Source organism: Ceratina calcarata, unplaced genomic scaffold, assembly GCF_001652005.2.
Source record: "Ceratina calcarata isolate Rehan_Ccalc_2016 unplaced genomic scaffold, ASM165200v1 scaffold78.2, whole genome shotgun sequence".
Taxonomy (NCBI): domain Eukaryota; kingdom Metazoa; phylum Arthropoda; class Insecta; order Hymenoptera; family Apidae; genus Ceratina; species Ceratina calcarata.
Window position 1 is genome coordinate 1,599,330 of NW_017179105.1, and position 25,115 is coordinate 1,624,444.

Consider the following 25,115-nt stretch of genomic DNA (forward strand, 5'->3'; position numbering starts at 1 on the left):
ACGCCATCTTCGCTTTGACATAGAACGTCGCGCGTCGAGGATCGACGAGAAGTCTCCCAGGACCAGCGCGAGTATCGAACAAGAATCCTATTCGTGTGAACTGTTTCAGCCAAGGTAAGTGAACGCGCGTTTTATTACATTGAAAATGTATCGCGTCCAACTGCACGCTGCATCACGTGAGATTAGAATTCAGCTCGTGCACGCGGATTCAGCTGTTATGTGTCCATTAATAGAAAACCGGTCTCGCAGCGAGTACGAACAAAGTATCGAGCATCTTAATTAACCAGGTAAATAGCCATTAATTTACGCCACGTGCATTTGTGATCACGCATTTTGTTCTCTTTGTAATATATTTCGTGTCTGTCACTCGGTAACATGTGTACAATGTGCTGATGCGCCAGCGTAAAAGCGCCTACATTTAAACGACGATACGCTGCGTAGAATAGTTTTATTAACCCTTAGTTTCGATACTTGCTGGAAACAAACTAGATCAGAAGTATTAAAAGTATTTGCATTGGATTGAATTCAATCTTATCATCAAGCATTCGAATATTATTTTTAACTACATAGCTATGTCATAAGATCTATACTTAAAATAGACGGATTTTCCTTATCATGTTATTGTTTCATTCCTCGTACGATAGGATTTCCTTGTCGAAGTCGAGGCCGCTTCCGCGTAAATTCTTCTCAGTCCATTCATCGAACCTTTGGGACAATTCCTCGGACATATAATTCCTCCAATCACCGACTTTGCCTTTTCTTATGAATTTGTCATCGTCCGGTAGATCCTTCTGCGGTAAGATATGCTCCAAGTTTATCGCCGGATTCGTTGCCATTTTCGAGAACTTCAAATGTTCGCTGAGTTCTCCGATTTGCTCTTCCGTCACGGTTTTTCCTAAGAATTCTGCCGTCTTCTTGATCGCACCCACTTGATCCTTCTTCATCTCCTCGTACATTAGAAACAAAACGTTGTCCTGGTCTCTCATCTCCCAGAATTTCAAAACGTGCTTCCAGAACGGGCCCATCGGTGCTTGAAAGAGAAATATCGTTGTTTAATCGACGTACACCCGCGCTTCGATTAAACGCACGCGATAAATACCATTGTCTTCCAAGAACAATTCGGCAAACTCTTCGAAGCTTCCCGTTATACTATGGAAGTTCCGGCAATAATGGTAAAAGCTGACGCAGGTGTCCTTTGGATTTCTAGCAACGTAGATAAGCTGAAACATTCATATTCGTCGTATCGCAAACGCAGTGACACAATGCCGTGGAGAAAGATTAAGTACCTTCGGTTTCTTTTCATGAATCTGTTGCGGCAGCAATTCCAAAGGGAGATGAGACTTTATGTATCTGGTACGTGGCATGTTCTTAACGTTCTCCACCGAATCACCCAACTTCGCGAACCATTCCACGTATTCCCCTGTGACCATTAACGCCGAGGCTCTGAAGCGACAAACGACGAAAGAAACAAAATACCTCAACGCAATCTTTCGATCGTAACTTACTCGAGCAACGGATTACGTATGACCAACAGAGTTTGGGCATTCTCATAGTCAAAATTGTTCCCGATGCACCATACCATTTCTTGTGCCCAGTGGCTACCTGTGATACACAAAAGCGAGATGAGATAATGAGAGAAATCTGTTCGGTCAACGAATTATTACCAGTTCGTGGGTACGACACCATCCACACGTCGTCCTCGTAGATTTCCATGTCTCGAATTCTCGTTCCATAAAAAACGAATTGCGGAGGTATCATGCAATGACCCGGCTGTACTCTTAGGAAACTAGATTTCACGCCGAACATCTTGTCTAATTTTCGTCCCACGTCTCCCTCGATCGTGCTGAAGGTAAGGGGTTTCGGATCCACTACGAATGTTACATACAATTAAATGAATTAGCCCTCTTGGTTTCAAGTGTCGAACTCACTTGCTATGCGATTTCTGGTTGAAGCACGACGACGAATTCGGAGATGCTAATGCGTCTACGGTCCGTAACGAAATGAGAGTGTCCACACGAGTTTATCGTCGTCTCTTCGCTGCATTTCACAGTCCACTTTTTTTCTCTTTCCCTCAGCCAAAACAACTTTCGATTTCTACGGGTTTCCGCGTAAACAGACGAACATGCTTCCGTGCTCGTCGAGGTATTATTCCTAGAAAATGCCAGATACTGATCTTCGGTTCAGTTACATCAGTCATTCAACAAAACTGGAAACGAGTATTGTTTAATTATCGCGCCGATTCGAATCTGGTTGCAATCCGAATGATGAACTGCACTCTGTTTGAAATGTGGATCGTAATGGTCTGATAATGCGTGATTATCTGCGCTGAAACGAGAATTAATCGTCTGCACGGAAAATGATATTGGCGTTATTAACTTTCTCGCTGCAACAGATTTCTCTTTCGGAGAAAGTTGCTTGCATGCACGCAGCACGTTGCATTTTAGATCTGAAATACTATCGCGTGATACTTGACCTCGTTAGTAAATCTTAGACAAAAGCAGGTACTAATTTTCTTCTCTACAAACAAATTTCAAATCGTGTACAAAACGAAACAACTCTCGCGACTGGTTCATTCAGTAATTACGAATGTGTACAACTTTCATAATGCATTTTTATTCTGTTAATCCGCCGTTGCATTTACTTTCTCTCGGTCGAATGGCCCTTGGGCGATTTTCTATATTTGAGTACGAAAAATTCTGATTATTACCTCGCGTTTTTCTCTGATGAATATTAAACGAAAATATTAAATTGTTAGCTGGTCTTGTTTGATGAGAAGGGTTTTGACAATAGGAATAGATTTATTAATAATGTAGATATTTATTAATATAAAAATTACAATGCATAAATTTAACGTACGATCTGTATTACATGTACGTTCTCCGATTTTGATTCGCCGTTTACGTAGGAACTAAACTGTGTTCTCATTCTACGTGCTAGGATCAGTCAGAGCAACGGTACCGCTAATCTCAATAATTTATACCTATTCTTATAACAAACAAAAAAACACAGCCGTTATTCCTGCCATTAACGATAGCTGCCGAGTAACAGCGTTGTTCGCTTTCGAGTATGAGTCTACCACGTGTATCTTCCAGCCCATGTCCGCATGAGTAAACGAATTATAATAAACGATATCCGGCCACGTGGAATTAGGCGTCACTTCCAACACTCCACCATCTCCTATAAAATTTCATAAAAATTAATCGAGTCGAAAGAGATGAGGAGTTTGTTACGCTTACCTGGTTCGCACGTGCTCACAAGTGTTCTGTTGAAATGTTTAAACGTGGTGAAATCATCGTCCAGCCTTCTGTCCCGATCGTTGTGTTTGCTCAAGCAAAGTGGACCGACTGAAATAATTAATTTCGATGGAAAAGAGATAATTTGAACTGTGATCCGGCTTACAAACCTGCGGTAGGTCTTGGTTGCCCTCTTCTCGTGAACTCGACACCGGCCAGAACTCTAATTTTACTCTGCGCCGCGTCGCTGAGTTTGTCGTATCCACCGTGAGGTTCGTCGGTTATTATTAATGGGTGATACAAGTTAGGACTGTGCGGATTGTTCCCTCCGTGAACGCGGAAGTTGTAAGTCAATCCGCGTCGCAGGTACAATTCAGGTGCCAATTGTCCCTCAATGTACCAAACTAAACCTGTTGACGTTTGCCCTAAAGGATTTTGCTGGGTTACTACATCGTAAGATCAAATATGAATGATTTTTAAATATTTTCATCGAACCTGTGATTCCCTGGTAGCCCTTTCTACCCCCAGACGGACCAATCGTAGCTTTAAACGTTCGTATGCCTGTGTCGAATATTTCTGCCTTCTCCCAAGATTCTCTGCAGAGAGAAAATGCATTTATGCGTAATCAACGTCGTTGAAGTTGTTCGGTGGAAGTTCAACTTACATCCGTTTATCATTATTCTCCGTGAAATCCATACACGTGTTCTCGGGTTCCTGGCGAGCTAGTTCCAATTTCAAGTCGCTTTTTGGATACACGTCGTGAAAAGACGGCTCTTTATTAACATCCAATCTTCCCAAGGCCCATATCACATATACAGGTCGATTCGTTGGATATTCTTTATCTCCCGGATCAGCTGTAACGCAGATGATCTCATAAAGAAGTCTACCTCCGGTTTGTTAAATTAGAGCAGTGATGAATGCTATCTTTGACGTATTGTAATTATGCTTTCTCCATCGATCTAATGTAAGACAAACTTACATGAGATAAGGTTACGCCTGTAAGTAATGATATTAATTCCATCTTCCCTCACTGCTGTGTACAGCTGATTGTTGTCCAGACCACCGAGCAGTTCGTCCCTGCAGACTCCCTTGTATTGACCGAGAACTTTTCCGCACTGTTCATGAAACGTAAAGAAATATTATTTTCTGAATTTTAAATTCATGTTAATGATCAATTACCGGTGCTTTCGCGGTGATGTTGTAATCCGCCGCGTATCCTCTGGTACCATCTATATAAGCAACGACGACATCCGCTCCTTCCATTTGGCTAGAGGTTTCAGAACCGGAAAGACCGAAAGCCATGTACTCTTCTTCCCCTACGAACATGATCAGCAAAGTTGTTCACACTCGAAAGGAATAAAAATTGTTAGCATACGTACTGACTTGTCCAGCTAACTGGACAGTGATCTGCGGGCCGAATATCTCCCAGCCAATTTGGAACCGTTTGTGAAGCTGAATACAATTTGGCAGCGTCTGCGAGAGCTTGATCACCTGTACTTTGATAGTTCGATCATCAGTGCTCGAACTTTTAATCGTTTACGGTAAAAGGGATTGGAAAAATTTGATTACTTTTACTAACGAAGGTGGCACGTTCAGACCATGCGGAATTATAACGGAACCGTAGTTGGATTTCGTTTTCACATCGAAGATGCTCAACCAATCGATATTAAAGACGGTCATGTCTCCGGGTAACTGGATGATCACGTCTTCGCCGTTGTACGTATGGATCGGATCGAGACTGATCACAAAAGAAAGCTTTAATTGATCGCAAACAAATGTATTTGTACAATTTTTGAAAATTACTTACTAGCCGTACTCGTCGGGAACTTTGACTCCCTTGCTCGAGGGCTGCGGACCGAGTCCTACCCAGAAATAAGTATCGTTTCCCTGGCCGTCGTAAGTGAACTCTGGTATTTTGATAGTTTTCGAATCGAGGATCACGACAGACTCGGACGACACTCCGTGCGATCGTTTGGTCAATTGAGAGATCTTCTGCGGCGCCGGCGACTCGAACTCCTCGGGAATGTAGACGTCGCCGAATGTGTTCTAAATTAAATATATTACAAATCAAGTCTACTATTTCAAATAAATAATCTTCGATCAAGAGTAATGCATATATAAAATAACTAATCGCGTCTAAGTAAGTGCAGATCACCTGGCTTCCCAGATCGTACACTGCGAACCATTTGATATCCGTTATTTTCTTGTTGTCCGGTAAGGTGAGAGTGAAATCCTTATTAAAGTATCGATCGAGGACGTTCGTTCTGAAACAAGCGACGTATCTTTGAATCGCGTGGCTCTGACAAGGCCTCCTTCGCAGCGTGAAGCGTGAACTCACTTGCCCCATTCATCTGGGACGATGAAACCTTGAGGACCGGGCCGATTCGACGCGCCGGCCCAGAAGAAAGTGTCGGCCCCATTACCATCGTAACTAAACGAAGTCAACAGCAACGTGTACTCGTCGACCACGTAAACGTCACCAGCCACCTGATGATGGTACGCGTTCAGTTTGCCAAGGTACTTCCCTTTGTACTCCTCGCCGTCCGACTGGGCGACACCTGAGTCACGCGACGATTAAAAGAAAAATCGGGGAAATCGCTCGAAAGTTAATTGCGAGAGAATCGCGGCCGGAGAAAACTGATAGGAAAGTGGAATGTTAAAATGTAGATCACTGCTTCTAGCTCTCGCGACTAATATTGAAATTACAACGCGTCATTAAATCTGTATTTAATAAGCGAAGATTTCGACGCTCGGACAGGAAACGTCATTCAGTGTTGGTTTTATCAGTCGGATCGACGCACGATGCTTGACATACGTGTATAAAAAGGTAAATGGAATACAGAGTGTTCAGAATTATTATGCAGAGAATTTCGAATTTGCATCATACGCAGAGTCGCGTCGAGAAACGTACCGTAGGCAGGGAACAGCACACATGTCAAAACCGTCACGAGAACACGCGTGATCCACCTCCTCGTAACATCTGCCATCACTTCATCTTCCTTCGATTTACGTCACAGGACTCGTTTCCGCACGGTGCAACTACGATCTTGTCACTGCCAAGATTCATGGGAGACCGACGAAAAGAAAGAGAGCGAAAGGCACGCAGCAGCTGGAAATGGACGCGAACGGTCCCGACTTGTTCCGCGCAACACCGACTCTAGAAAGTAGACTTGGAGACTGTCTGAACGGTTACCAGCGACTATACCCGCTTCTCCGACCGCCTTGGGCACGTGTACCCACCTCGAAGAGAAAGCTGTGCGTACGGCCCAGAGCTGGCTCGATCGCGATTCAATGTCCACGAACACCGAACGGGTTCCTCCTTCCTCCGGCCAATGTCACTGGACTCTTGTCCTTCCGGTGCTCACCAAAAAGGAATGCGTGCCGGGGAGGAAAAATAAAGAAGTCAACCGATGACTAACAAGCATCCGTAGAAGCATCGGGATTTCTGAATACCTTCTTACTAACGCAGGATGGAGTAAAGAAGGGATTCTAAAATAATCGCACAGTGTTTTATAAACATATTTTACAATAAAATGTGTCGATTGTTAAATTCCCGCGCTACGTTTAAGTGGAAGTGCGCATTGTTTGATCGATTCCTGAACTATATAGACAGTTGTTAGTAGCTTAGTTTATTGAATCGGTGATGTTGAGTACAAAATTTGATCCTAATAATGGTAAGACATCAAAATGTGTTAATTACTAGTCGATCACGAAGAGCTATGTTTCATAGATTCGGTCGAGGAGCAGTTTATGTGGATTCTTAGATTCGCGAGTGTCAGGAAGATTAAAGAGTTTTTATTAAAAATGTATGTAGATGAATGCCGATTGTATTGATAATTTAATAATACTGACTGTAATTATAGCCCGTCGATAGAATTGAATTATCCTACGCCTAATTTAAATACACCGATCACGTCGGCCATCGATCGAGCCGATCCACAAATCTTTACTTACTTGTTAGACAAGAGTTCTACGAGCTTAGACGATACCATTACTCAACCCTGTCGAAGAACTGCTCTTATGTATGCCTCCTTCGTTTCAAGAAATCCTGAAATACTGCAAATCCTTGTGAAAAAGGGAGCGGATTTGGGGAAAACGGATATGTAAGGCGCAGAATGCATAAAAGTATTTAACAAAGGTTCGAACATATTTTTATTCAATGCAAATACATTTATAGTAGAGGCTGGACTTGTCTTCAATACGCCATCATAGGCGAACGATCCGAGAACGTGAAATTCCTTTTAGATTCTGGCGCTTCGATTAATCAAAAAGACTCGCGAGGACGAACGCCGCTTATGACGGCAGGTAAGAAGACCTGGGAACGAAGAATCGATGAAACATTTATTGAGAAACCGTTTGATTCAGTACATCGATCGAATTTGGATATTCTTTCACTTTTATTGGACCATGGAGCTGACATTCACGCGAAAGACGATAATGGGTTCACCGCTCTTCAAATAGCAATTTTATGGAGGAAAAGGGACGCAGCGATAATGTTAATTGAAAGAGGAAGCGACACGAACGTCATTACACCTCGGACCAAAACGACGATCGGTGAACTGTGTAAAACTAGTATGCCGAACGTTCTTCGGTGCCTCGAATCGAAATTGAAACTATCGCCGATTGATATTTCCTTGATTGATTAGTTACCTGATCTTAAAAGGAAAGATTATGCGGGGCATATTTTTCTTTCGTCATCTCGTCGAACTTCTTAATTACGCTCGGTGGCATTTCTTCCTTCCATTGATTTACTTGACCCTTTCGGATAAACTTGCCATCGGCAGTGATCGTGTTTAGCTTCTGCATCCCAGCGATTTGTTCCTCGTAATTCACAGACCAATTAGTTTTCATGCTATCGAATGATAAGTGTTTCACTAACATTTCCATTTTATCTTCGGGCACCGGTTTGTTCAAAAACGCTGCAGCTTTTCGTATCACCGCGGCCAAGTCCTGTATTTCATAAAAAAAAATACGTACAAGTCTTTCTAATGATTTTTTGATGTTCGAATCACTTACGGCCTTCATGTCCTCGTATTTTATGCAGAGAATGTTCGACATGGCATTTCGCCTAGTCCAGAAGCCAACCACATGATCCCAATACGGAGTATAATTAACTATCAAAAATGATTCATCGATATAACATCATTGCAAAATTCATTTCAATTGTCTATCTTATCAAAAAATATATGTACGTACGCTTGTGTCCCAGAAACAAACGACAGAATTCATCGAAATTACCGCGATAATCCTCCATCAATCTAGAGTGATAATAATACGAAACGCAGGTATCTTTCGGATTTCTGGTGACGTAAACGATTTTCGGTTTCTTCTCGCCAGTTCGAATCTGACGCGGTAGCAGGTGAAAAGGCAAATGACATTTGATGAATCTCGGACTCGGCATATTTCTCGTGTAAGCCACGCTGTTGCTGGTCCGCAGGGTAAGTTTACGGTCCGGGTGAAGTTTCGTGACATTCTCGTAATCGAAAAGCACGGTCAGCCTGACAAAATTATCACGTTTAACCCTGCGACTGTAGAGATATCGAACATCATAGAGCTTACTCCAAAAACGGAAACCGGTCGATTAAGAGAGTTTTCTTTGCTTCTTCCAAGTCCACGTTGTTCCCGATGCACCAGATCATTTCCTGAGTCCAAGTCGTTCCTGATTGTATCATTTCGATTAAACTATCATCTCTGATACGTTTCAATGTTATAAAGAATTTATAACTATCTACCGCTTTTGGGAAAACTGCAGACCCAAACATCGTCATCCTTCACTTCGAAATTCTCAATCTCCTCCTCGAATCTTTTGTACGTGATCGGCAGGCAAACACCTTGCACGGTCACGTACCCCTTACGGAAGTCATTCGTAAATTTCTCTTTTAAAAGCCGATCCAAATCTTCGTTTTCCTCAGTCTGAGAAGCCATTTTCTCTTAACAAATTTGATCCAAGTGTTCGAAGATCGATTCTGATTCTACTCTTTATTTGTAATGATCATTGATCAGAGACGCGAGGACGGATTTCGCAAAGTATTGTGACATCCGACAGGAAAAATTATGTGTTTCGTTCCCGATTTGAAGAGAACAGACTGTTTCAGAATCGGCGAATATTATCCTTATATAGGCCGACCTGTAATAACTACCACCTACAGATAAACGACTCGAGGCTTGGCTTAAGGAGCGATTATTGAACAAAATCCAGCTTTATCTAATTGTACAAATTCTGATTGGTCGATTTAACATGTGTTGGTATCCAGTCTCTCAGTCGCAAATTGTTTTGTTAATAACATTGAGACGTTTTTGTTTCGGTGTTACTTTACTAGAACAAGGTCGCAGACAATCTTTCGCGGTTTTTTTCCCTACAACCGTTAGTTTATCTCGGGCTGCATTCGTTCTAATTGTAAAACGCAAGATGCAATTATTCGAAGTGCTTTTTAAAAAATGTTTAATTAGACAAATTATTTGCGGAGGAAAATATGTAAGTATTATTTTCCTGGAAATATTCTGCATAGCTTTGACTTAGAAATCAAGGGCGTAGAAAAGAAATAGAATGCTTAGAGAGAAATCAGTCTCGTATACTAAAATCGTATATTAAAAAATTTCTGATGTTTTTCTAACAGGAGTGAAGGAGTTAGGAGGATAATGTATGAGACGTAAATAGATCTGCTTTATTTTTATTATATAATCAAATGAGTATAATCGTAATACAAAAAAGGTAAACTATTAGAAAAATTCAAGAGACTATATTATCTAAGTCTTATGAGTAACAAAAGATTGTGTACTGTGATTCAGGTACTAACAACTACTTTCGTCGTCTTAAAGCATTTTACTTTCCCGCGAACAAACTCGGTGATCGAACGTATTCACGACGTGGCGAGTCATCTTTCCTCTAAAACTAGTCAATTGTTAAATAAAACCTAAATGTGCCGTAGCATCGAATGAAAAGTTTCATTACGATTTCATAAGATCTGACGTGATTCGTCGCCTCAATGTATTTTGTAGTATGAAAATATCTTGGCAAGATAATGTTCCCTTAAATTTAATATTAAATATCATAGATTCTAGGCACAAATCTGTAGAACAACGCATCGTATCTTAATACAGATATATAATAGTTATTGTTTGATAATCTATGTTTGTTCAGTCTCGTGTCGCACACGAAACGCGAAGATTATATCGTAAAAAATGATACACATTTGGACCTTGCAAATGTATCTTAAACATTAAAGACTTAACGCAATGTTAGTATTTATTATGCTGTATCGTAAATAAAGTTAAACTCAAGAGGAGATTTTAAACTGACGAATCTTTAATAATCCTCTCGCGGCTCGAGAGGCCGAATACTTTGTACGTTGTTTCTCTATTATCTACTCAATAATCGGACTACTAATTGACATCTACGCTACGCAAACATTTCTCTCTAATGTTACATGTTCGATATGACGCTGACGCTCTGTGATAGATCCACTTGGCCCCTCAGTACCTTCTGTTGCAACTTCTTACAAAAGATTTTGGCCATCAGCTTGTTACGCCGCGCTTCTTCTTGTTTCTCCCGCTGCCGTCGCTTCTGTCTCACTTCGTTTAAATGAAGATAACGTTTTCGCAGCCTCTCTCTCATTTCCTCATCGCTCATCTTCTTCTGCGTATAAGCTACACGTCATATATAACAAAAGACATTAATTTTCGTAGATCGATCGACGATTATTTATTATCTTAACGATGTAAACAGACGAAGGTCGGTACCTGGCGGTTTGGAAGATTTCGAAGACTTGAGAACATTCGACGTACTAGCCATCGCCAACAATTGTATCCGCTTCTCCTTTCGCAGTTGTCGCAGATGAGATATCTCTGACATGTATTGACGACGTGTTTCTGCATTATTTACGAAGTCAGCTTTGTTTTTGGACAAATAATCCTGAAACCAATCGATCACAACAATAAGTTATATAATCAATATGTTCCTTTAGATAAGGCTGTATCATGATCGATTACCTGTAGAGTATTCTTCTGCGGTGAACTCATCATCGAGCCAGCCTTTTTAATCAAGTTACAAACACAGCCATCCGTCTTACCCTCGTTAACGGTACGATTCGATAATGGCACTTTATGCACCGCGGCCGAATTCTCGTTCTTCCGTTCGTTCTTCGTGAACGACAACTCGTACGCGATCGGTTTCGGATACGCTTGCGAACATTTGCATCTCTTTAAGCTCTGATAAGGTACACCGCAGCGATGACAATATTTACAAGTCCTTTCGGAGTCGCTGGTTTGATTTGCCTCGTCCGCGCGATTTGGTTTCCCGTTCTTCGCCCTATTACTACAAAAACAATCCTTCTCGCAGTCGCATTTTGCGTTGCTTTGTACTTTGTACTGTGTAGAACTGCCGCTCTGCTCGTTGCTCGCACAGTAAGTCCATGGTTGATTCTCAGATTCTGCGTGGAAGCATCGAGCTTTTGCGTTCGAGTGACAACCGCAGAATCCTATGTGAACCTCTTGATCGCGGCTGTTTTCGCAGGAACAGTCATTCGAACACTCGCACAATTTGACGTATCCGTTTTGATTGAAGCTCGGCACGTATCCGTTACTATTATGATAATACTTTGAACTATGTTTCATCGGTGCCCGTCCCTTCTTCGGCTGATCGTTCTCGCACGTGCACGACTGACATCCCTTTGACGATACGCTTTGGCAGACGTGGCCACCTTTGCAATCGCATAGTTTCGACTTCGACGCGTTTATCTGATTTTTAGCATCCTTCTGCTTCAGCGGAGTGGTTTGAACCTCCTTGTTCGCGCAGTGGTGAACCATCTCCAACGAGCCCCGGCTGTTCGTTCGGTCGGTGATTTGCGAACACACCGGGCTCTCTTCTCGGAAATTCTCTATGGAAGCGTGCACCTTTTGAACGCTGGTAGACTGGTCCTTCTGCTCCTGTAGACACTGCATGCAAGCAGTTACCACGTTTTGTTGATGCTTCGTACACTGGCTGGCTCGCTCGTTGTATTTTGGGAAATGCATCGCACTGTGCGCCGGGCACTTCACGTAGTGCACGATCTCCGATTGTATCAAAGCTGGAATCGTGGACATTTCCTGGGGCACGGTTTGCATCCCGGTACTGATGAGCTTCACCGTAGACTTCTGTACGCTCGTAGCTGACACGATCTCACCGCCGGTTTGCGAATGAGCACCAGTCACGTTGGTCGCAGTTTGCGCGCAACTGTTTCGTTTCCTGATGCGTTGAATAGTGCTGTTGGATGTGTTGGACATCTGACACGCGGCTAAGTTGCAATGAGACGACCACGGCTCTTCCGCCGATCCGTTTCTCTGCGAGTAATCTTCCTTCGACGATTCTTGCGTTCGCGTCTTAAAGTTTTCCGATCTTGATTTTTTCGGAGAGGCGCGTAGCCTCTCCGGTCGTCGCGACTCCTCTAACAACTTCTTCAGATTGCACAAATGGCTGATCTCGTTCGTGATCCAAATCAATTGGTTCCTCTTCTCCATCTCCGCATAGCTGACCAGCTTCGAGTCTCCGGATTCTGAATTACTGCACTTCTTCAACTCGAACTGCCTCTCGGAGAAAGTAGTGAGCAATCTCCAGTCGGCCTGCTCCTCGGTGTTACTCGAACGAACTCTTCGGTTGTTCACAACCGCATCTAACAACATTCGGTTGTGATCCGGTGCATGCATACTATCCGTCGTGGTCGTCGTTGAATCCTGCTGCGAGATCTTGCACCTCTCTTTCGCGGAAAATATATCCTGCACCTTGTTACTCTTGCGGCCTCTCTGTGGAAAGAAGCACTCGGAACTCTCACTTTTGTCGGTGACAGTATTGCTGCTTCGACGGCAATCGTCCGATCTAAGTCCCATTCTCGCTTTCCGTCCGTCAGTTTCGGTCCTATCCGTGTTTTTGTCTATTTTATCGCTGCTGCTCTCCAGAGCCACGTCCTTGCCGATCCCTCTGCCGTTCCTCACGGTCTTCCCTCGCGCGACTCCCTTCTGCGGGTTCCAGTCCGCCGACGAATCGCTCGTGTTGTGTTTCTTCGTTAAAGCTTGAAGGATCTCCCTGCCGTAGACCTTGCTCCTCGCGTCGTCCGGATTCCACGGGACGTTGTCCTCCAAATTATGTTCTATCTTATCGTCGGTGTACTTGGCGGTGATCAGTCTCTTGACCACGTGATGTATCAGTCTTTTCTTCACCTCCTTGTCGCACTTGTTCGCGTCGACGAGGCTCTTCAAAATGTTCACGCTTCGTTCTAAATCTCTGACCAGGCTGTCCGAGTCACCCCATAGTTTCTCGTTAATACTGGAACTGGTATTGGGCAAAGTGGAATGAGACCTTCCGGTCTCCGACGACGATACATGGCTGCCGCTTCCGTTCGGAACGTTCTCGTATACGTGACCGGGGAAATATTCGAAACTGTTCGCTCTCCCAGTAATGTTTTCCGCCTCCTCGGGTTGAGACGTTTGCGTGGCGGAACCATTCTGCGACAATTCTGAATAACTGAGTCGCTTGGGTTTAGCTTCCTTGTTGGTACCAGCGTTTCGCGTTTTCCCGACTTCCGGATCCTTCGAATTCTCAACTTTGTACGTGCCTTTCGAATTTTTCGTCATTCCCTTTTGCAAACTAGTTCCTCTCTTTGGTAACGGCGGTTTCTCCTCCTCTAGAACCGAAACTTGTATTCCGACGGATTCTTGAGAACAAGCGTACAAGCTCGTCTGTATAACTTTATCACAAGTGGAAGGTTTATTTACAACGGTGGCGATCGAGGACGAGGAGTGAAAGATTAACGGCAATGCGGCCTTATTCTTATCCCTAGCATGTAAATTTAATTCGCTCTGACTCCTTTTTAACGATAATTTAGAAGGCGATATGACTAACGTATTCATCGATGTACTCTTCTTCAAAGACGAATTGGGAGAGTATATATTTTCTTTGTTTTGTTTGGCCGGTACTTTTTTTGCCTCGGTCAGCAATTTCGTTAGAGGTACTTTAGACACAAATGCCGATTTCGGAGTATCATAGTTCGATTCCTTCTTCGGGTACTGCGCGAAAATATCTTGCGGCTTAGAATTTTTCGGCGGGAACCTCTCATTAGACTTTATATCGTTCCCGGTTATAATACCGGGCAAGTGGTTCTTCACGATCGGAGTTATTTCCAACTCGCTCTCCGATCCTGAAGCGTTCTCTAACAACGGAGTGGAATTAGCATCAGGTGTCACAGACGCGGCTGAATTCTTTTGAACGCCAACAAGTTTCACAGAAATCCCTGATTCCGTAGTACCTTCGGGATCTAATCTCAAAGCAGCCGAGCAACCCCTAGCCAAAGCCATACGTTCTATGGTACTCAATTTTTTGTCACTCTGTTTGTTACTAGGCAGTATATTATAGTAACCAACATCAGCTCCACTGTCCCACTCCAACGGCTTGTGAGAGGCGATGCTCGAAGTCGGAGAAGACGTTTTTCTATCAGCACTTTCTGTCAATATCTCTTGGCTCTCATTCTTTTCCTCCAAAATAGTTTCTGGCGTGACTCGTTTTAAATCCGGCGACAGAGACTCAGGGTTTGCCAGTGATTGAACGTACCTAGACGTGGACTCGGTGTTCGAGGACTGGCCTATGAGAGGTGGCCTGACCCATCTTCTTCTTTCTCTGGGCACGTAGGACCGTAAATTATACTCCTCGCCTATGCAATCCTGTCTGTTAGCCTCTGGTTGCGAATTTACCTCGTATATACTGTAATAACATTTAATCGCTTCCGGCGACGTGCTGGTCGCGGGCAATGAGAAATACTGATCCAGATTCGCGTTTTGTGAATACTTGTGGTAATACTCCATCACCTGGGAAGAGAGGCTTCTGTTCGTCGCCCCGAGCTTGAGCTTTGGCTGCGATGCCACTACTTGCAAGGCTTGCCATGCCGTCGAATTCGTGGTGCAGGTCCCACATTCGAGTCTCTGGGGTTCTCGTAAACGCGGTGGATCCTCCGAAGCTTCGAAATCTCTCAGACGACCTTCACAGTTCGATGCAGAGTCATACTCCATAATCACGAGCTAGACGTGCTTTATCATCGTTCGTTCAGGGTTTGATACATTGTCACATTTTGACGACGAGCCTCGCCCTCGATACGAATTGCTGGTAAACATTCGGGCAATCGATCATGGCTCTCCTAATTGGGAAAAACGCTTCCTCAAGGGATGGTGACACGGTACAAAAGGGAGGTTAAGATGCTACTCTGAATGATTACGAGACCGACCTAGTTCTCTTAAACTTAACGAAATTTTTACGACCCAGCTCAACTATGAACTTGTCACGGAGAGGATTGCCGCGATATTCGTCGCACCGTGCTCGTTTCATACAGTTTAGCGATATTAAGAAACTTCTCTATAAAAAGCTCGAGTTATTGTTTACACTTCCCTGAATACTCAACCGTAAACTAGCGGTGAATTTTACACACTATAGAGGAGGTTGGAGAAGCAAGCCACTAGTTCGAACGGCACCAATCGCGATGCCAGGACTTGCTAACACATGGATATTCTCGTGTTCCACAGGTCGAGTGCACGCGTGTTAGTAAATCACTCGCGTCGAGTGTTTTGAATCCACAACGTGCTCGAATAACCTTGCGATTTAAATGTGGCCTGAAGAAGACCGGGTCACACCCGCGATAAACGTGCGGAGACGATGCAGAAATGCAGAATTTGCGGCAGTACGGCCTTCTACAAAGAAGCCGGGTATTTTTTCTGTCAAACATGTCAAACGCAGAACGAGGACATGAGAGAGGAAATACTTGAGATACGTGTAGACAGTGCAACGAGATTACGAAAAACAAGGATCAGACAGTTGAAAGACAAGTCAGGTATTGTTAAAACATATTTTTAATATTGTTCCAACGGATTCTTAATTCTCTTATTGCAATCACTAGACGGAGAAGCTGGATGGACTTCGTGGGAATTGTACAATTTTGTTTTAATCGGTCTGACGAATGAATTAATTGAACTCGGAGCTGCAACTGACATAAAATTAACAATATTACAATTATGGGCAACATATCTGGGCAAGCTGGAGGTGGCCTTCATCTCGACCAAAAAGAAGTGCTTGCCAAAATTGGCAAGGAGATATAAGAAAAAGTACGTTTGCATAAAGATATTATTGTAATTTGTATTTAAATATAAATTGGTGCAACAGAGATGCTGCAATCATTTATGGCAAGATGGGATCACAGAAGAGTTCTAAAAAGAGGAGAAGAATTGGGAGCGTAAATACTTCTATAGTATCTGGTGGCATGAGTGAGTGCAGTAGCTCTACGAGGGACTTGAATAGAAGCAAGGTAGTTTTCATTATTCTCTTAAGAAATGACAGATTACTTGGTACTTACATATATTTTACTTTCAGAAACTCTTAGCAACTGCAGATTACGACAGGTATCTTCAGTCTCAAGCTAGTTCCGATGGTGATGGTTTAAGTACGTGCAGCCAAACTGCACCCAGTCAATCTAGTTCTGTGAAGTCTTCGGCAAAGGAGGGAAAGTAAGTGCATACTTTATTTTTATAAAGAAATTTTAGACTCTGTTTCTCACATCCTTTAATTTTGCGCAGAGTACAATTTAGCTCTCACGCTAAAGCAGAGGCAAAAAAGATTAAAGAGCTGTCTAAAGGAGTGCCGAGGTCGAAAAAAGTTAAATACAGAGAAACACATATCAGGACTCAATATAAAATAGGACCTCAGGTAATTACACCAATGCGGCTATGGGCAATTCTATACTTAGCTTTAAGGATAGAGAATCAACCAATACAGTTAGGAGATATGTTAAGGTATGTAACAATTTTTTACCTCATATTCAAATCTTTTTACTTCATTCATGAACCTACTCCTATTTAGATACGGAAAGGAAGGGCATTTATCTTATTACAAATTGGATCACTTGATACCGACAGAAATTAGTTTGACCGCACAAGAGAAAAATTTTTTAACTCAAAATATTGAACTGACGTCCAAAGGATTGAGGCGAATGGTTGCGAGCATGGCCAAGCTTCTTGGCGTGTGGGAGTTACTTTGTCCAGATTTGTCGTCTCTAGTTGGTAGATACTGCCAAGAATTAGGATTGCCAAGTATGCATTCTTTACGCTCGATGATGCAAGTGTAGTTAATTGGATATTTCATGATTCAATTTGTTTCTAGGAGGCATTCGCCTGTACGCAGAAAGATTTGTAGCTTTGTCTCCTCCGAAAATGGCATTTGATGGAAAAAAATCGTACATTCCGAACTACGAAGGTCGCGCGCTGGGTTTTATTATCGTGGTGTTGAAGATTTTGTTAGGTTTAGATGGTGTGACCGAATATCAGATCAGTAGGATCGCAGAGAAGATCAACAGGTATGTTTAAGTGATAAGTGAATATCTAATACGTATTCATTTTGTTTCGAACCTCAAAATTTATGAATGTATAGTACCGTTAATTGACGAGAATGAGTCACGGGGATATTACGTATTGCGATAACACATTGAATAAGAAAATTGTTCTGAACGACGACTGTAAATGTTACGAAAGCAATACCCCGTGTATAATCGTACATGGGGGGGCTGGAAATTTTAGTGATAACATAGTTATAGAAAAAATGACAGCTTGTAAAAAAGCTGCGATCAACGGTTACAAAAAATTAATACGCGGTGAAACTTCGGTGGATGCAGTAGAGGCTGCATTGTGGTGGCTAGAGTGCGACGAATTCTTTAATTGTAGTTACGGATCCGTACTGAATGAGATAGGTACTTGAGAAATGCCAAATTTAGTTATATCTTTGCGAGTCTTATCAATATTTCAAACATAGGGAAAGTTCAAATGGACGCAAGTATAATGGACGGTTACACATTCAAATGCGGCTCGGTAGCGGCAGTCTCGGATATAGAGCATCCTATAACTCTTGCAAAATACGTTATGAACAATTTCCCGAATTCTATTTTCGTTGGCGACGGTGCGAAAAATTTAGCGAAGCACGCGGACATAAATTGGCTGTCGGAAGGAAACATGACCGCACCGTTAGCGCGTTTAGCTTTCGATACGGAAGAAAAAGGAAAACTCGATTCTGTCGTTGATAATCAGAGTTTGTTGGATCTCAATACATTAATTGGTAAAACAACTGTATTCGATATTGTAATTAGAAAAAAAATAGATACTCCATGCCAATCGTTCGTAGATAGTTCCGATACCGTTGGTTGTGTAGCGTACGACGGGTTTAGCATAGCCGCCGGGACCACGACAGGTGGTTTAAACAAAAAGTTAGTAGGAAGAGTAGGAGATTCTCCGATCCTGGGCTGCGGTACTTATGCCACCAGGAACGTAGGTTGTTCTTTAACGGGGCACGGGGAATCTATAATGAAGCTAGGATTGGCGCGTGCAATCGTAGAGGATGTCGAGCATAACGTTCCGATCGAAGAAGCTCTGAATAATCATTTTACCCATATGTTAAATAAATTTGACCAAATCGGCGGCGGGATTGTACTTCAACCGGACGGTCATTGGGCAACGTATTTCACTTCTGAGAAAATGCCGTACGCGGTAATAGAGAACAATTTAATCACGTATGGGGCACGATTGTACGAAGAGAAACGGGAAATTTATAACGAGGGCAGGCGTTGTGAATGCGATTTTCCAATTGTACTTATAATTAGATATCTTCATAGAAACTACATCGATATTTCATCTGTTCAATGTTATCAATCTTGTATTTCAGCATAGCTATTGAACGTGGTTTATTCGATGGAAAGTTATTTAGTTTCCGAGAATGGCAGAGGTATATTGAGTATAGAAAGACGATTTTAATCCACGCACATTACCCAACTAGAATCAAATATAGTCCGGAGTCGAGCGTCATCGATAAGGCGTATCTAAAATTCTTGGAATTCATTCATTCTAAATCTAATAGAAATGAACGAAACGTGAAAGCTTCAAAACATTTGCTGCCCAATGAACTTCTTGATGCAATGACAAAACACATCAGTAGCTTAGAAATCAATGACGAGTCGTCGCAGGCGAATGAAATATTTCCACCATCTCTGACGCCGCTTCATTCTTACTTTCAACATTTATTCGATCACCCGTGTTATGATATTTCGAGTCAAGCGAGAAATGATTTCTTTGATACGAAAGTTGGATTCATGACAGACGCTGATGCGTAAGTAATCAGAAATTAGATATTAAATAGCGGCATTCTGTATGCGACCGCGATTAATCGAATTATTATAATTTATTTTTAGTTTGATCGAGCTAGCTACGAAATGCGATTTAGAATTAGAAATAATCAACTCGAGCGCACATTTCCTCGAAAAATATGTCCCTCCGTTTGAACAGCCTCGACTGCCGAACGTCGCGGAATTAAAAATAAATGTCGAAGTCAAAGACGTTTCCAAAAATCAAAACGAGATGGAAAAGGAAAGTTTAAACGACTATTTGCACTCTAAAATACCGTGCGCTATTAAAATGGACGTCACCAAAAAGCAGTATTATGACAGCATTGAAAGTACAATTAAAGCTTTCGAAAGCATTGATCTGACAAACGATTTTACATTTACCGAAACCTTATCGAACGGGAGATTAGCGATACCCACAGATAGCGATGACGAGGATGTAGAAGATCCGAATATCAATAATTTGAATGGGGAAATAATGCTACAAGACGACAAGTTCTGTGATAAATACAATATAGAGTTATCGCTCCCAGAGAAAGAATCTTTATCTGCAAAGGGGAAGTTACGTCGAAAAAAGGTTCAATTTGAGCGAAATACTAAGGGTCAATTTGTCAGAGCTATAGAGACTGACGATTTTGATGATATCATTGATAAGGAAATTGATAAGGAAGTTGAACAGCAATTAGCGATCAAAACCAATAAAAACCAAAAGAATATATTTTTACACGACGAAATAAATCTCAGTGACATCAATGTCGATGCTCTTGATATAAACGGCAGACTTCTCAACCTGGACGAAGTTTCATTTTTTCCGGAAGTGGATGACCCTTTCGCGCCGGTGAACAACATATTTAACAATAGTCACAAGTTTTTTCGTCCGTTCAAGGAATATTGGATGTACCACTGCATCTTCAGTCGCGTAAAAGCGAAAAACTTTTCGGTGTTCGAAAGATCGCTACCGGCAAGCTTTCGCTGGCTATTGAACGAATGCGCGCTCATCGCGGAAATGCGTACCGAGGATCTATACGAGGAAGTATGTTTAATAGAAACTTATCATTCGCACGTTCTGACACTCGAAAGTGACGATTCAATACCCAAAAATCAGAAGCGCTTTATCATAAGTAGATGGTAGATTTAAATAAATTTTTGTACTACATATAACAGTAAGATAGCAATACTTTGTTACAAAGGTGAACGTCGATCAATTGCCCTAACTGGACATCCTTCTCATAGATCCTTGAAACTTTTACGTTCTTTGCAATTATTCCATGAAAACTTGTTCCTTTAAAGAAGCTGTAAAATCCGTGATCCCATATTTTTTAATATCATTTAAATCATCTCGTTTCTAAATATAATTTCCGTTTATCGACCGCGAGAGCGTGGAACGTCGTTTAATAGCCGGAGTCGACATTGTGTGGCGCCCTGGTCAAGCAACTGTTGCACTCGTGGAGAGGCTCGCTGGTTCCTCGGTGTGTATAGTGTATCCTCGTCCCGTCCCGAGCCCGATGGCTCGAGGGACGGTCCGTAGTCGTTTTAGTAGTAAACACCAGTCGGTGTAAGACAGTGTCGGATGGCTATCATCGTTCCACGCTCGTCGCTACCACTGCTCGTGGCGTGTGTACGATTAGGAGGCGGCGGTGTGTACTACGCTCGGTCCGCGTGTGCGTTGTCCACGTCCGTTTCTTAAACGAAGACCGCTCGGGTATTCGTGCGCGCGTACTTATTTACACAGGTCGGGAACATTGGTTTAACCCTCGTGTTCTAGAAGTGTTAGACCTGACAACGCGCTCCCGTTCACGCTATAGATGATATAGATTATATTCTACGAGCATAAACGGTGGTATTGTCGGTCGCGAAAAGTGCACTCCTGTGCGTATACAACTTCGTGACGCACCTGCTCTCCCCGTGGTCCTGGTGTCGTTCACCGAGAGGCGCCTGATCGCATCGCCGCAACAACTTCCTGTCTATCGTAAGTAACCATTGAATTTTATCATATTTATTTACGGAACGCGTGCTCGACGAAGGAAATCGATTCGCCTGTTTCGGAACATCTACCTTTTTCGACTCGTATCACTGACGTAACGTTCTTTCGCAGTTCGAGACGGAGTTTTAATTGATCTTCTTGCCCAGCAATTGATTGACAGATATGGAGAAACGAGAGATAAGTGCGATTCGTTTTCGAGAGCCACTTCGGTGTATCGAGTACAGTGAACGTTGTTCCGGAGCAGGCTCTTGATTAATCACGTTGCGACGTGTCAGATGCATCGATCTTCTTGTCGGCATGCGATTACTCGAACCGGGTATTGACCAGAGATCGGTCGGCTAGCGAATGTGATTGAAAACGCGTTCGTCGCACCTGCTTCCCTCGATTCAATCTCACCACGTGTGCAACCGACAATTGATCGATCCCACGATCGTCGATCATTACGCGAATTACTCTTACATGAAACTGTCTTTTCTTTCGCGTTAGGAGATTCGAAGTAGTAACGTCAAAGACGAGCTACCGCCTGAACGGGATTTGATCTTTGTTGATTTCGCGAATACTTGGATGTAGAAAGATAAATCTTTCTAGAGTATGTATCAAGTGGCTGACAAGCCGAATACTCGTTAAGTGGAAGTTCGCCTTCCGATCGATCCCTCTCAGCTGTTCCGTTATCGAAAGCGATCAACACGCAGATTGCTATCTACTCAGACAGGCGAGACAGCGAGATTCTGCACGAGATAAGAATCCGCAGATCGGTAAACGCGAGCACGTCAACCGCGAGCGCAAATCGTGCAAAAAGGGTTGAGCCGCTTTCCTCTAGTCCTTTTGTCCGCGGTGGCATCGTCCGAGACTTACGTACACGCTGGACAATAACTCTAAACTTGCTGTTCGAAGAGCGCTAGCTCCTATTTCATGTCGCGTCCGGGGTATTAAAGAGGATGGACTCGGGGGACTACTAAATCAGACGAGATTGCAAAACTCATGAACGTCGTTTTCTAGGAACGCACCGTGCATCCTTTTCTTGTCACTGATTTATTAAAGATAAGTTCGATCCAGAAGCTCGGATACTTCATGCACGCAGCTTGCACGAGGATTATCATTAAATTCCATAAAATGAGATGAAATATCGTAGAGAGGTTTATATTACGATTACACGGAGGTGTCATCCGTTAATTAAATACACGATCGATTTCAATGCGCCTTGCACGTGTGCAAGTACGTTTTAATTGACTGAATAAATATAAACCAGCGACGCGACGACGACGTTCCTGTTTAAATACTGAACTTATTGACTCGTCACATTGCGTATGGCCAGCGTTCCCAGACTTGCCTTCGTCGATTCCCGTTAAGAATTATTCGCCTCATCTTTTGTTTGCTTATTTCCATCGTTTCTGGGCGTGACAACCGGTCGATCCGCGTGTCTACGCATAAAAGGGAGCCTTATTTTTAATTTCAATGGGTTTCACGCGACCCGTGGCTAATACGTATCGATTGTAAAAGAAAAATTCGTTCGGTAATTAGGCATCGAACGGTTCAACGAACCGCTCCTTTCTCTAATTGTAAGCGCGTCTCATCGAACAATCTCCAGTAGGTACTGCGCTATCGTCGATTGCACATCGTTAAGGCGACCTACGTCGTGGAGCAACACGCAGGGCGCATCGAGGTTGCACTCGCATCGGTGCGTTTTATATTTAGTATCTCTCCCTTAGGCCACTTTGAAAGTTTCTGCAACGTTTGGGAAATAAACAGTCCGGTCGCATGGTTATAAATTGCCACCGAGTCGCCCCGAGACGATGCGTCGTCTCAATATCTTTCGCGTCGCGACGAGGGTAGCGAGACTAATTGGTGCTAGTTATCGGTGGCTCATACCGGTTAACGTCGTGAGATCAACGACGACCAGTTGCTCGCTGACGAATCGCCTTTTCCTGGTTACGCCTCGCGTCCATTAGTTCCTCGAATACGTTCAACGTCGAGAGAAAGACTAACTAAATAGAAAGTTCGTATGGTATTCCATTTTCACTTGAACAAAGATCGGACCGTCGCAAGTGTGCGATAGTCGATAAGTAAATTCATCGACGTTGCTGTCGGGTTTAACAATGAGAATACCAAGATTGATCTCGAGTCGGACGCGTAGGTGAGACGACGGGGCTCCAGCCGCGACGATGATTGACCATCGTTTAACGTCGACCATTGGGAAAGCAGACACGCCTAGGTAAACTCTTAGGGTTATATCGTGTAGTTTCAGTAGTCCGCGTATTTTCGTACGAACTTTATCGCGTAGCAGGGCATACGAGAAACAAGGTTAATCGTCAACATACATCTCTTCGTTGACTCGTTCGTCGTTTACCAATTGATCCGACTTTGAAAGCTTTTTAATGACCTCGTCCGTCGATCAGCCTCGTATCAGCAGCGTTTAAAGTATTTCATGTAAAAACGAATTAACTTTAGAACTCGTTGACACAAGAAGTTGATGCGATATCGGGAGGAACGTAATTTCTGGTTCGCACGTTTTTCATGGCCCTTCGGTTCTACTCGGCTCGTAAAAACACTCCTACGAGATATTCGTATCCGATGCCTGGTTAAATCCTCTCGTTTCCCATCCGGTTCATCTTGCGAAGAGCCCTCTCGTACCTCGGTTTCCTCGGACTCGTATTTGACCTACTCCCGCGGAGGTTCTTTCCAGCCGGTCGATCGAACCTGTCTCCCTTTCTGCTCTTCGGAGGCTAATGGGAACAGAGATGCCTCGGAAATATCCAGAAATCGTGCAGTAGCTTCCGCTCCTCTACGAGTCGTCGACTGGAGGGCTTTTCAATTTCCCCCCCGAGATGTCTTGATAAAGCCACTCGAAGGGAGCGAATTTTAATCGACTGTAAACTAGCCGCTAGCTTCGATGAAGTACCGTTCAAGTAGACCTCTCGTTGACTCGTCGTTCGGGACAGACGAGAGGGACATCGATATCGGTTTCATTTTTCACCGAATCCACGGCTTCCAACTTTCTCGTTGTGCCATGCTTTCGGATGGCCGCGAGCCAACTTTCCGCCTCGACTTTTCTCTCCGGGCTGCATTTTTTTTTTCCCCTTCGAACCGCATCTGCACCGCGGCGTGCTCCAAATTCCCCTCATCGATCGCCCGGAGAACAATCGTTTCGTCCCGCGGCACGTCCCCGTGACACGGTAAGAAAACGTCGACGCTGTCGATCGAAAAAGAAAACCGGTGGAACTGCCCTTTCCACGGTAACCGGATAATCGTGACGCGGTTTCACGGTTCGCACCCACCCTATTCTGTCGCGAAATTCTTTCGATATTCAGCCGATGATGAACAGATCGACACGTGTGGAGTTCGGAAACCCGATTCCTTCCATTATGTTCTCCTCCCTTAACCGCGGACATAATTATTCTAGGAAATGTATAGCACCTGTGATCGAACTCTCCGTTGACTCTTCACCTTTGAACTTTCATAAATTAATACTAGCCAGCATTACCGGATTATAATCTTAATGGAATTCGAGTCGAGTGCGACGTCGATAACAATTTCCCTTCTTTTGAAGTCTCGTCCTGGCACTTTTTTATATGCACAGATCGCAACGTGGAATCGATTTGCATCCCGTTCGTTATTTGTCTTCTTCCGAGCGCTGTGGCCTCTCTTGCGAAACGCACCGTTTTCTTTTCAATCAACGTCCACTCCGGTCGTCCTATCGATCTTTCTTAAGAAGTAATTAGTTCTCCTACG

The 25,115-nt window shown here is 43.3% G+C and overlaps 7 protein-coding genes across 10 annotated transcripts in view; 4 read left to right on the forward strand and 3 right to left on the reverse strand.

Annotated features, from left to right (window-relative positions):
* The first annotated feature begins 42 nt into the window (after positions 1-42).
* Positions 43-17,684, forward strand: TAF1B (TATA box-binding protein-associated factor RNA polymerase I subunit B). The gene is made up of 8 exons (XM_026818406.1): positions 43-114; positions 15,774-16,078; positions 16,145-16,349; positions 16,408-16,549; positions 16,615-16,748; positions 16,818-17,033; positions 17,101-17,330; positions 17,401-17,684. The coding sequence occupies exons 2-8, from the start codon at positions 15,904-15,906 to the stop codon at positions 17,601-17,603; spliced, it is 1,305 nt and encodes a 434-aa protein (XP_026674207.1). The 5' UTR covers positions 43-114; positions 15,774-15,903; the 3' UTR covers positions 17,604-17,684.
* St2 (Sulfotransferase 2) lies at positions 367-2,013 on the reverse strand. Its single transcript, XM_026818411.1, has 6 exons — positions 1,929-2,013; positions 1,665-1,868; positions 1,506-1,602; positions 1,287-1,443; positions 1,100-1,220; positions 367-1,030 (listed from the first exon to the last, which is right to left on the reverse strand). Coding segments are annotated over exons 1-6 (984 nt in total). The 5' UTR covers positions 1,930-2,013; the 3' UTR covers positions 367-626.
* Positions 2,798-15,722, reverse strand: knk (cytochrome and DOMON domain-containing protein knickkopf). 3 transcript variants are annotated; one of them, XM_026818400.1, is made up of 15 exons: positions 11,223-15,722; positions 10,974-11,145; positions 10,699-10,880; positions 5,572-5,765; positions 5,389-5,497; positions 5,041-5,279; positions 4,803-4,971; positions 4,613-4,724; positions 4,413-4,549; positions 4,213-4,348; positions 3,898-4,087; positions 3,729-3,829; positions 3,404-3,658; positions 3,237-3,344; positions 2,798-3,177 (listed from the first exon to the last, which is right to left on the reverse strand). In XM_026818400.1, the coding sequence occupies exons 1-15, from the start codon at positions 15,264-15,266 to the stop codon at positions 2,987-2,989; spliced, it is 6,339 nt and encodes a 2,112-aa protein (XP_026674201.1). In that variant the 5' UTR covers positions 15,267-15,722; the 3' UTR covers positions 2,798-2,986. The 3 variants fall into 3 exon arrangements, with proteins under 3 accessions (XP_026674201.1, XP_026674200.1, XP_017889760.1); XM_026818399.1 differs by lacking the exons at positions 10,699-10,880; positions 10,974-11,145; positions 11,223-15,722 and adding exons at positions 6,145-6,390; positions 6,474-6,564 and having other exon boundaries at positions 5,572-5,791; XM_018034271.2 differs by lacking the exons at positions 10,699-10,880; positions 10,974-11,145; positions 11,223-15,722 and adding an exon at positions 6,145-6,398 and having other exon boundaries at positions 5,572-5,791.
* Positions 6,697-7,361, forward strand: LOC113465061 (uncharacterized). Its single transcript, XM_026818413.1, has 3 exons — positions 6,697-6,907; positions 6,964-7,039; positions 7,097-7,361. The coding sequence occupies exons 1-3, from the start codon at positions 6,877-6,879 to the stop codon at positions 7,338-7,340; spliced, it is 351 nt and encodes a 116-aa protein (XP_026674214.1). The 5' UTR covers positions 6,697-6,876; the 3' UTR covers positions 7,341-7,361.
* LOC113465058 (sulfotransferase 1 family member D1) lies at positions 7,362-9,335 on the reverse strand. Its single transcript, XM_026818410.1, has 6 exons — positions 8,966-9,335; positions 8,793-8,892; positions 8,430-8,731; positions 8,250-8,347; positions 7,884-8,183; positions 7,362-7,548 (listed from the first exon to the last, which is right to left on the reverse strand). Exons 1-5 carry the CDS (start codon positions 9,156-9,158, stop codon positions 7,890-7,892), a joined length of 987 nt encoding a protein of 328 aa, XP_026674211.1. The 5' UTR covers positions 9,159-9,335; the 3' UTR covers positions 7,362-7,548; positions 7,884-7,889.
* Positions 17,600-18,953, forward strand: LOC113465053 (isoaspartyl peptidase/L-asparaginase). Its single transcript, XM_026818379.1, has 2 exons — positions 17,600-17,983; positions 18,046-18,953. The coding sequence occupies exons 1-2, from the start codon at positions 17,686-17,688 to the stop codon at positions 18,951-18,953; spliced, it is 1,206 nt and encodes a 401-aa protein (XP_026674180.1). The 5' UTR covers positions 17,600-17,685.
* Positions 18,954-20,872: 1,919 nt separating this feature from the next.
* Positions 20,873-25,115, forward strand: part of tws (protein phosphatase 2 regulatory subunit tws) — a 28,644-nt gene continuing 24,401 nt past the window's right edge. For both annotated transcript variants that reach the window (XM_018034011.2, XM_018034009.2), the window contains exon 1: positions 20,873-21,371. The gene's annotated coding sequence lies outside the window, so the exon portion shown is untranslated. The remainder of the gene's footprint in view (positions 21,372-25,115) is intronic.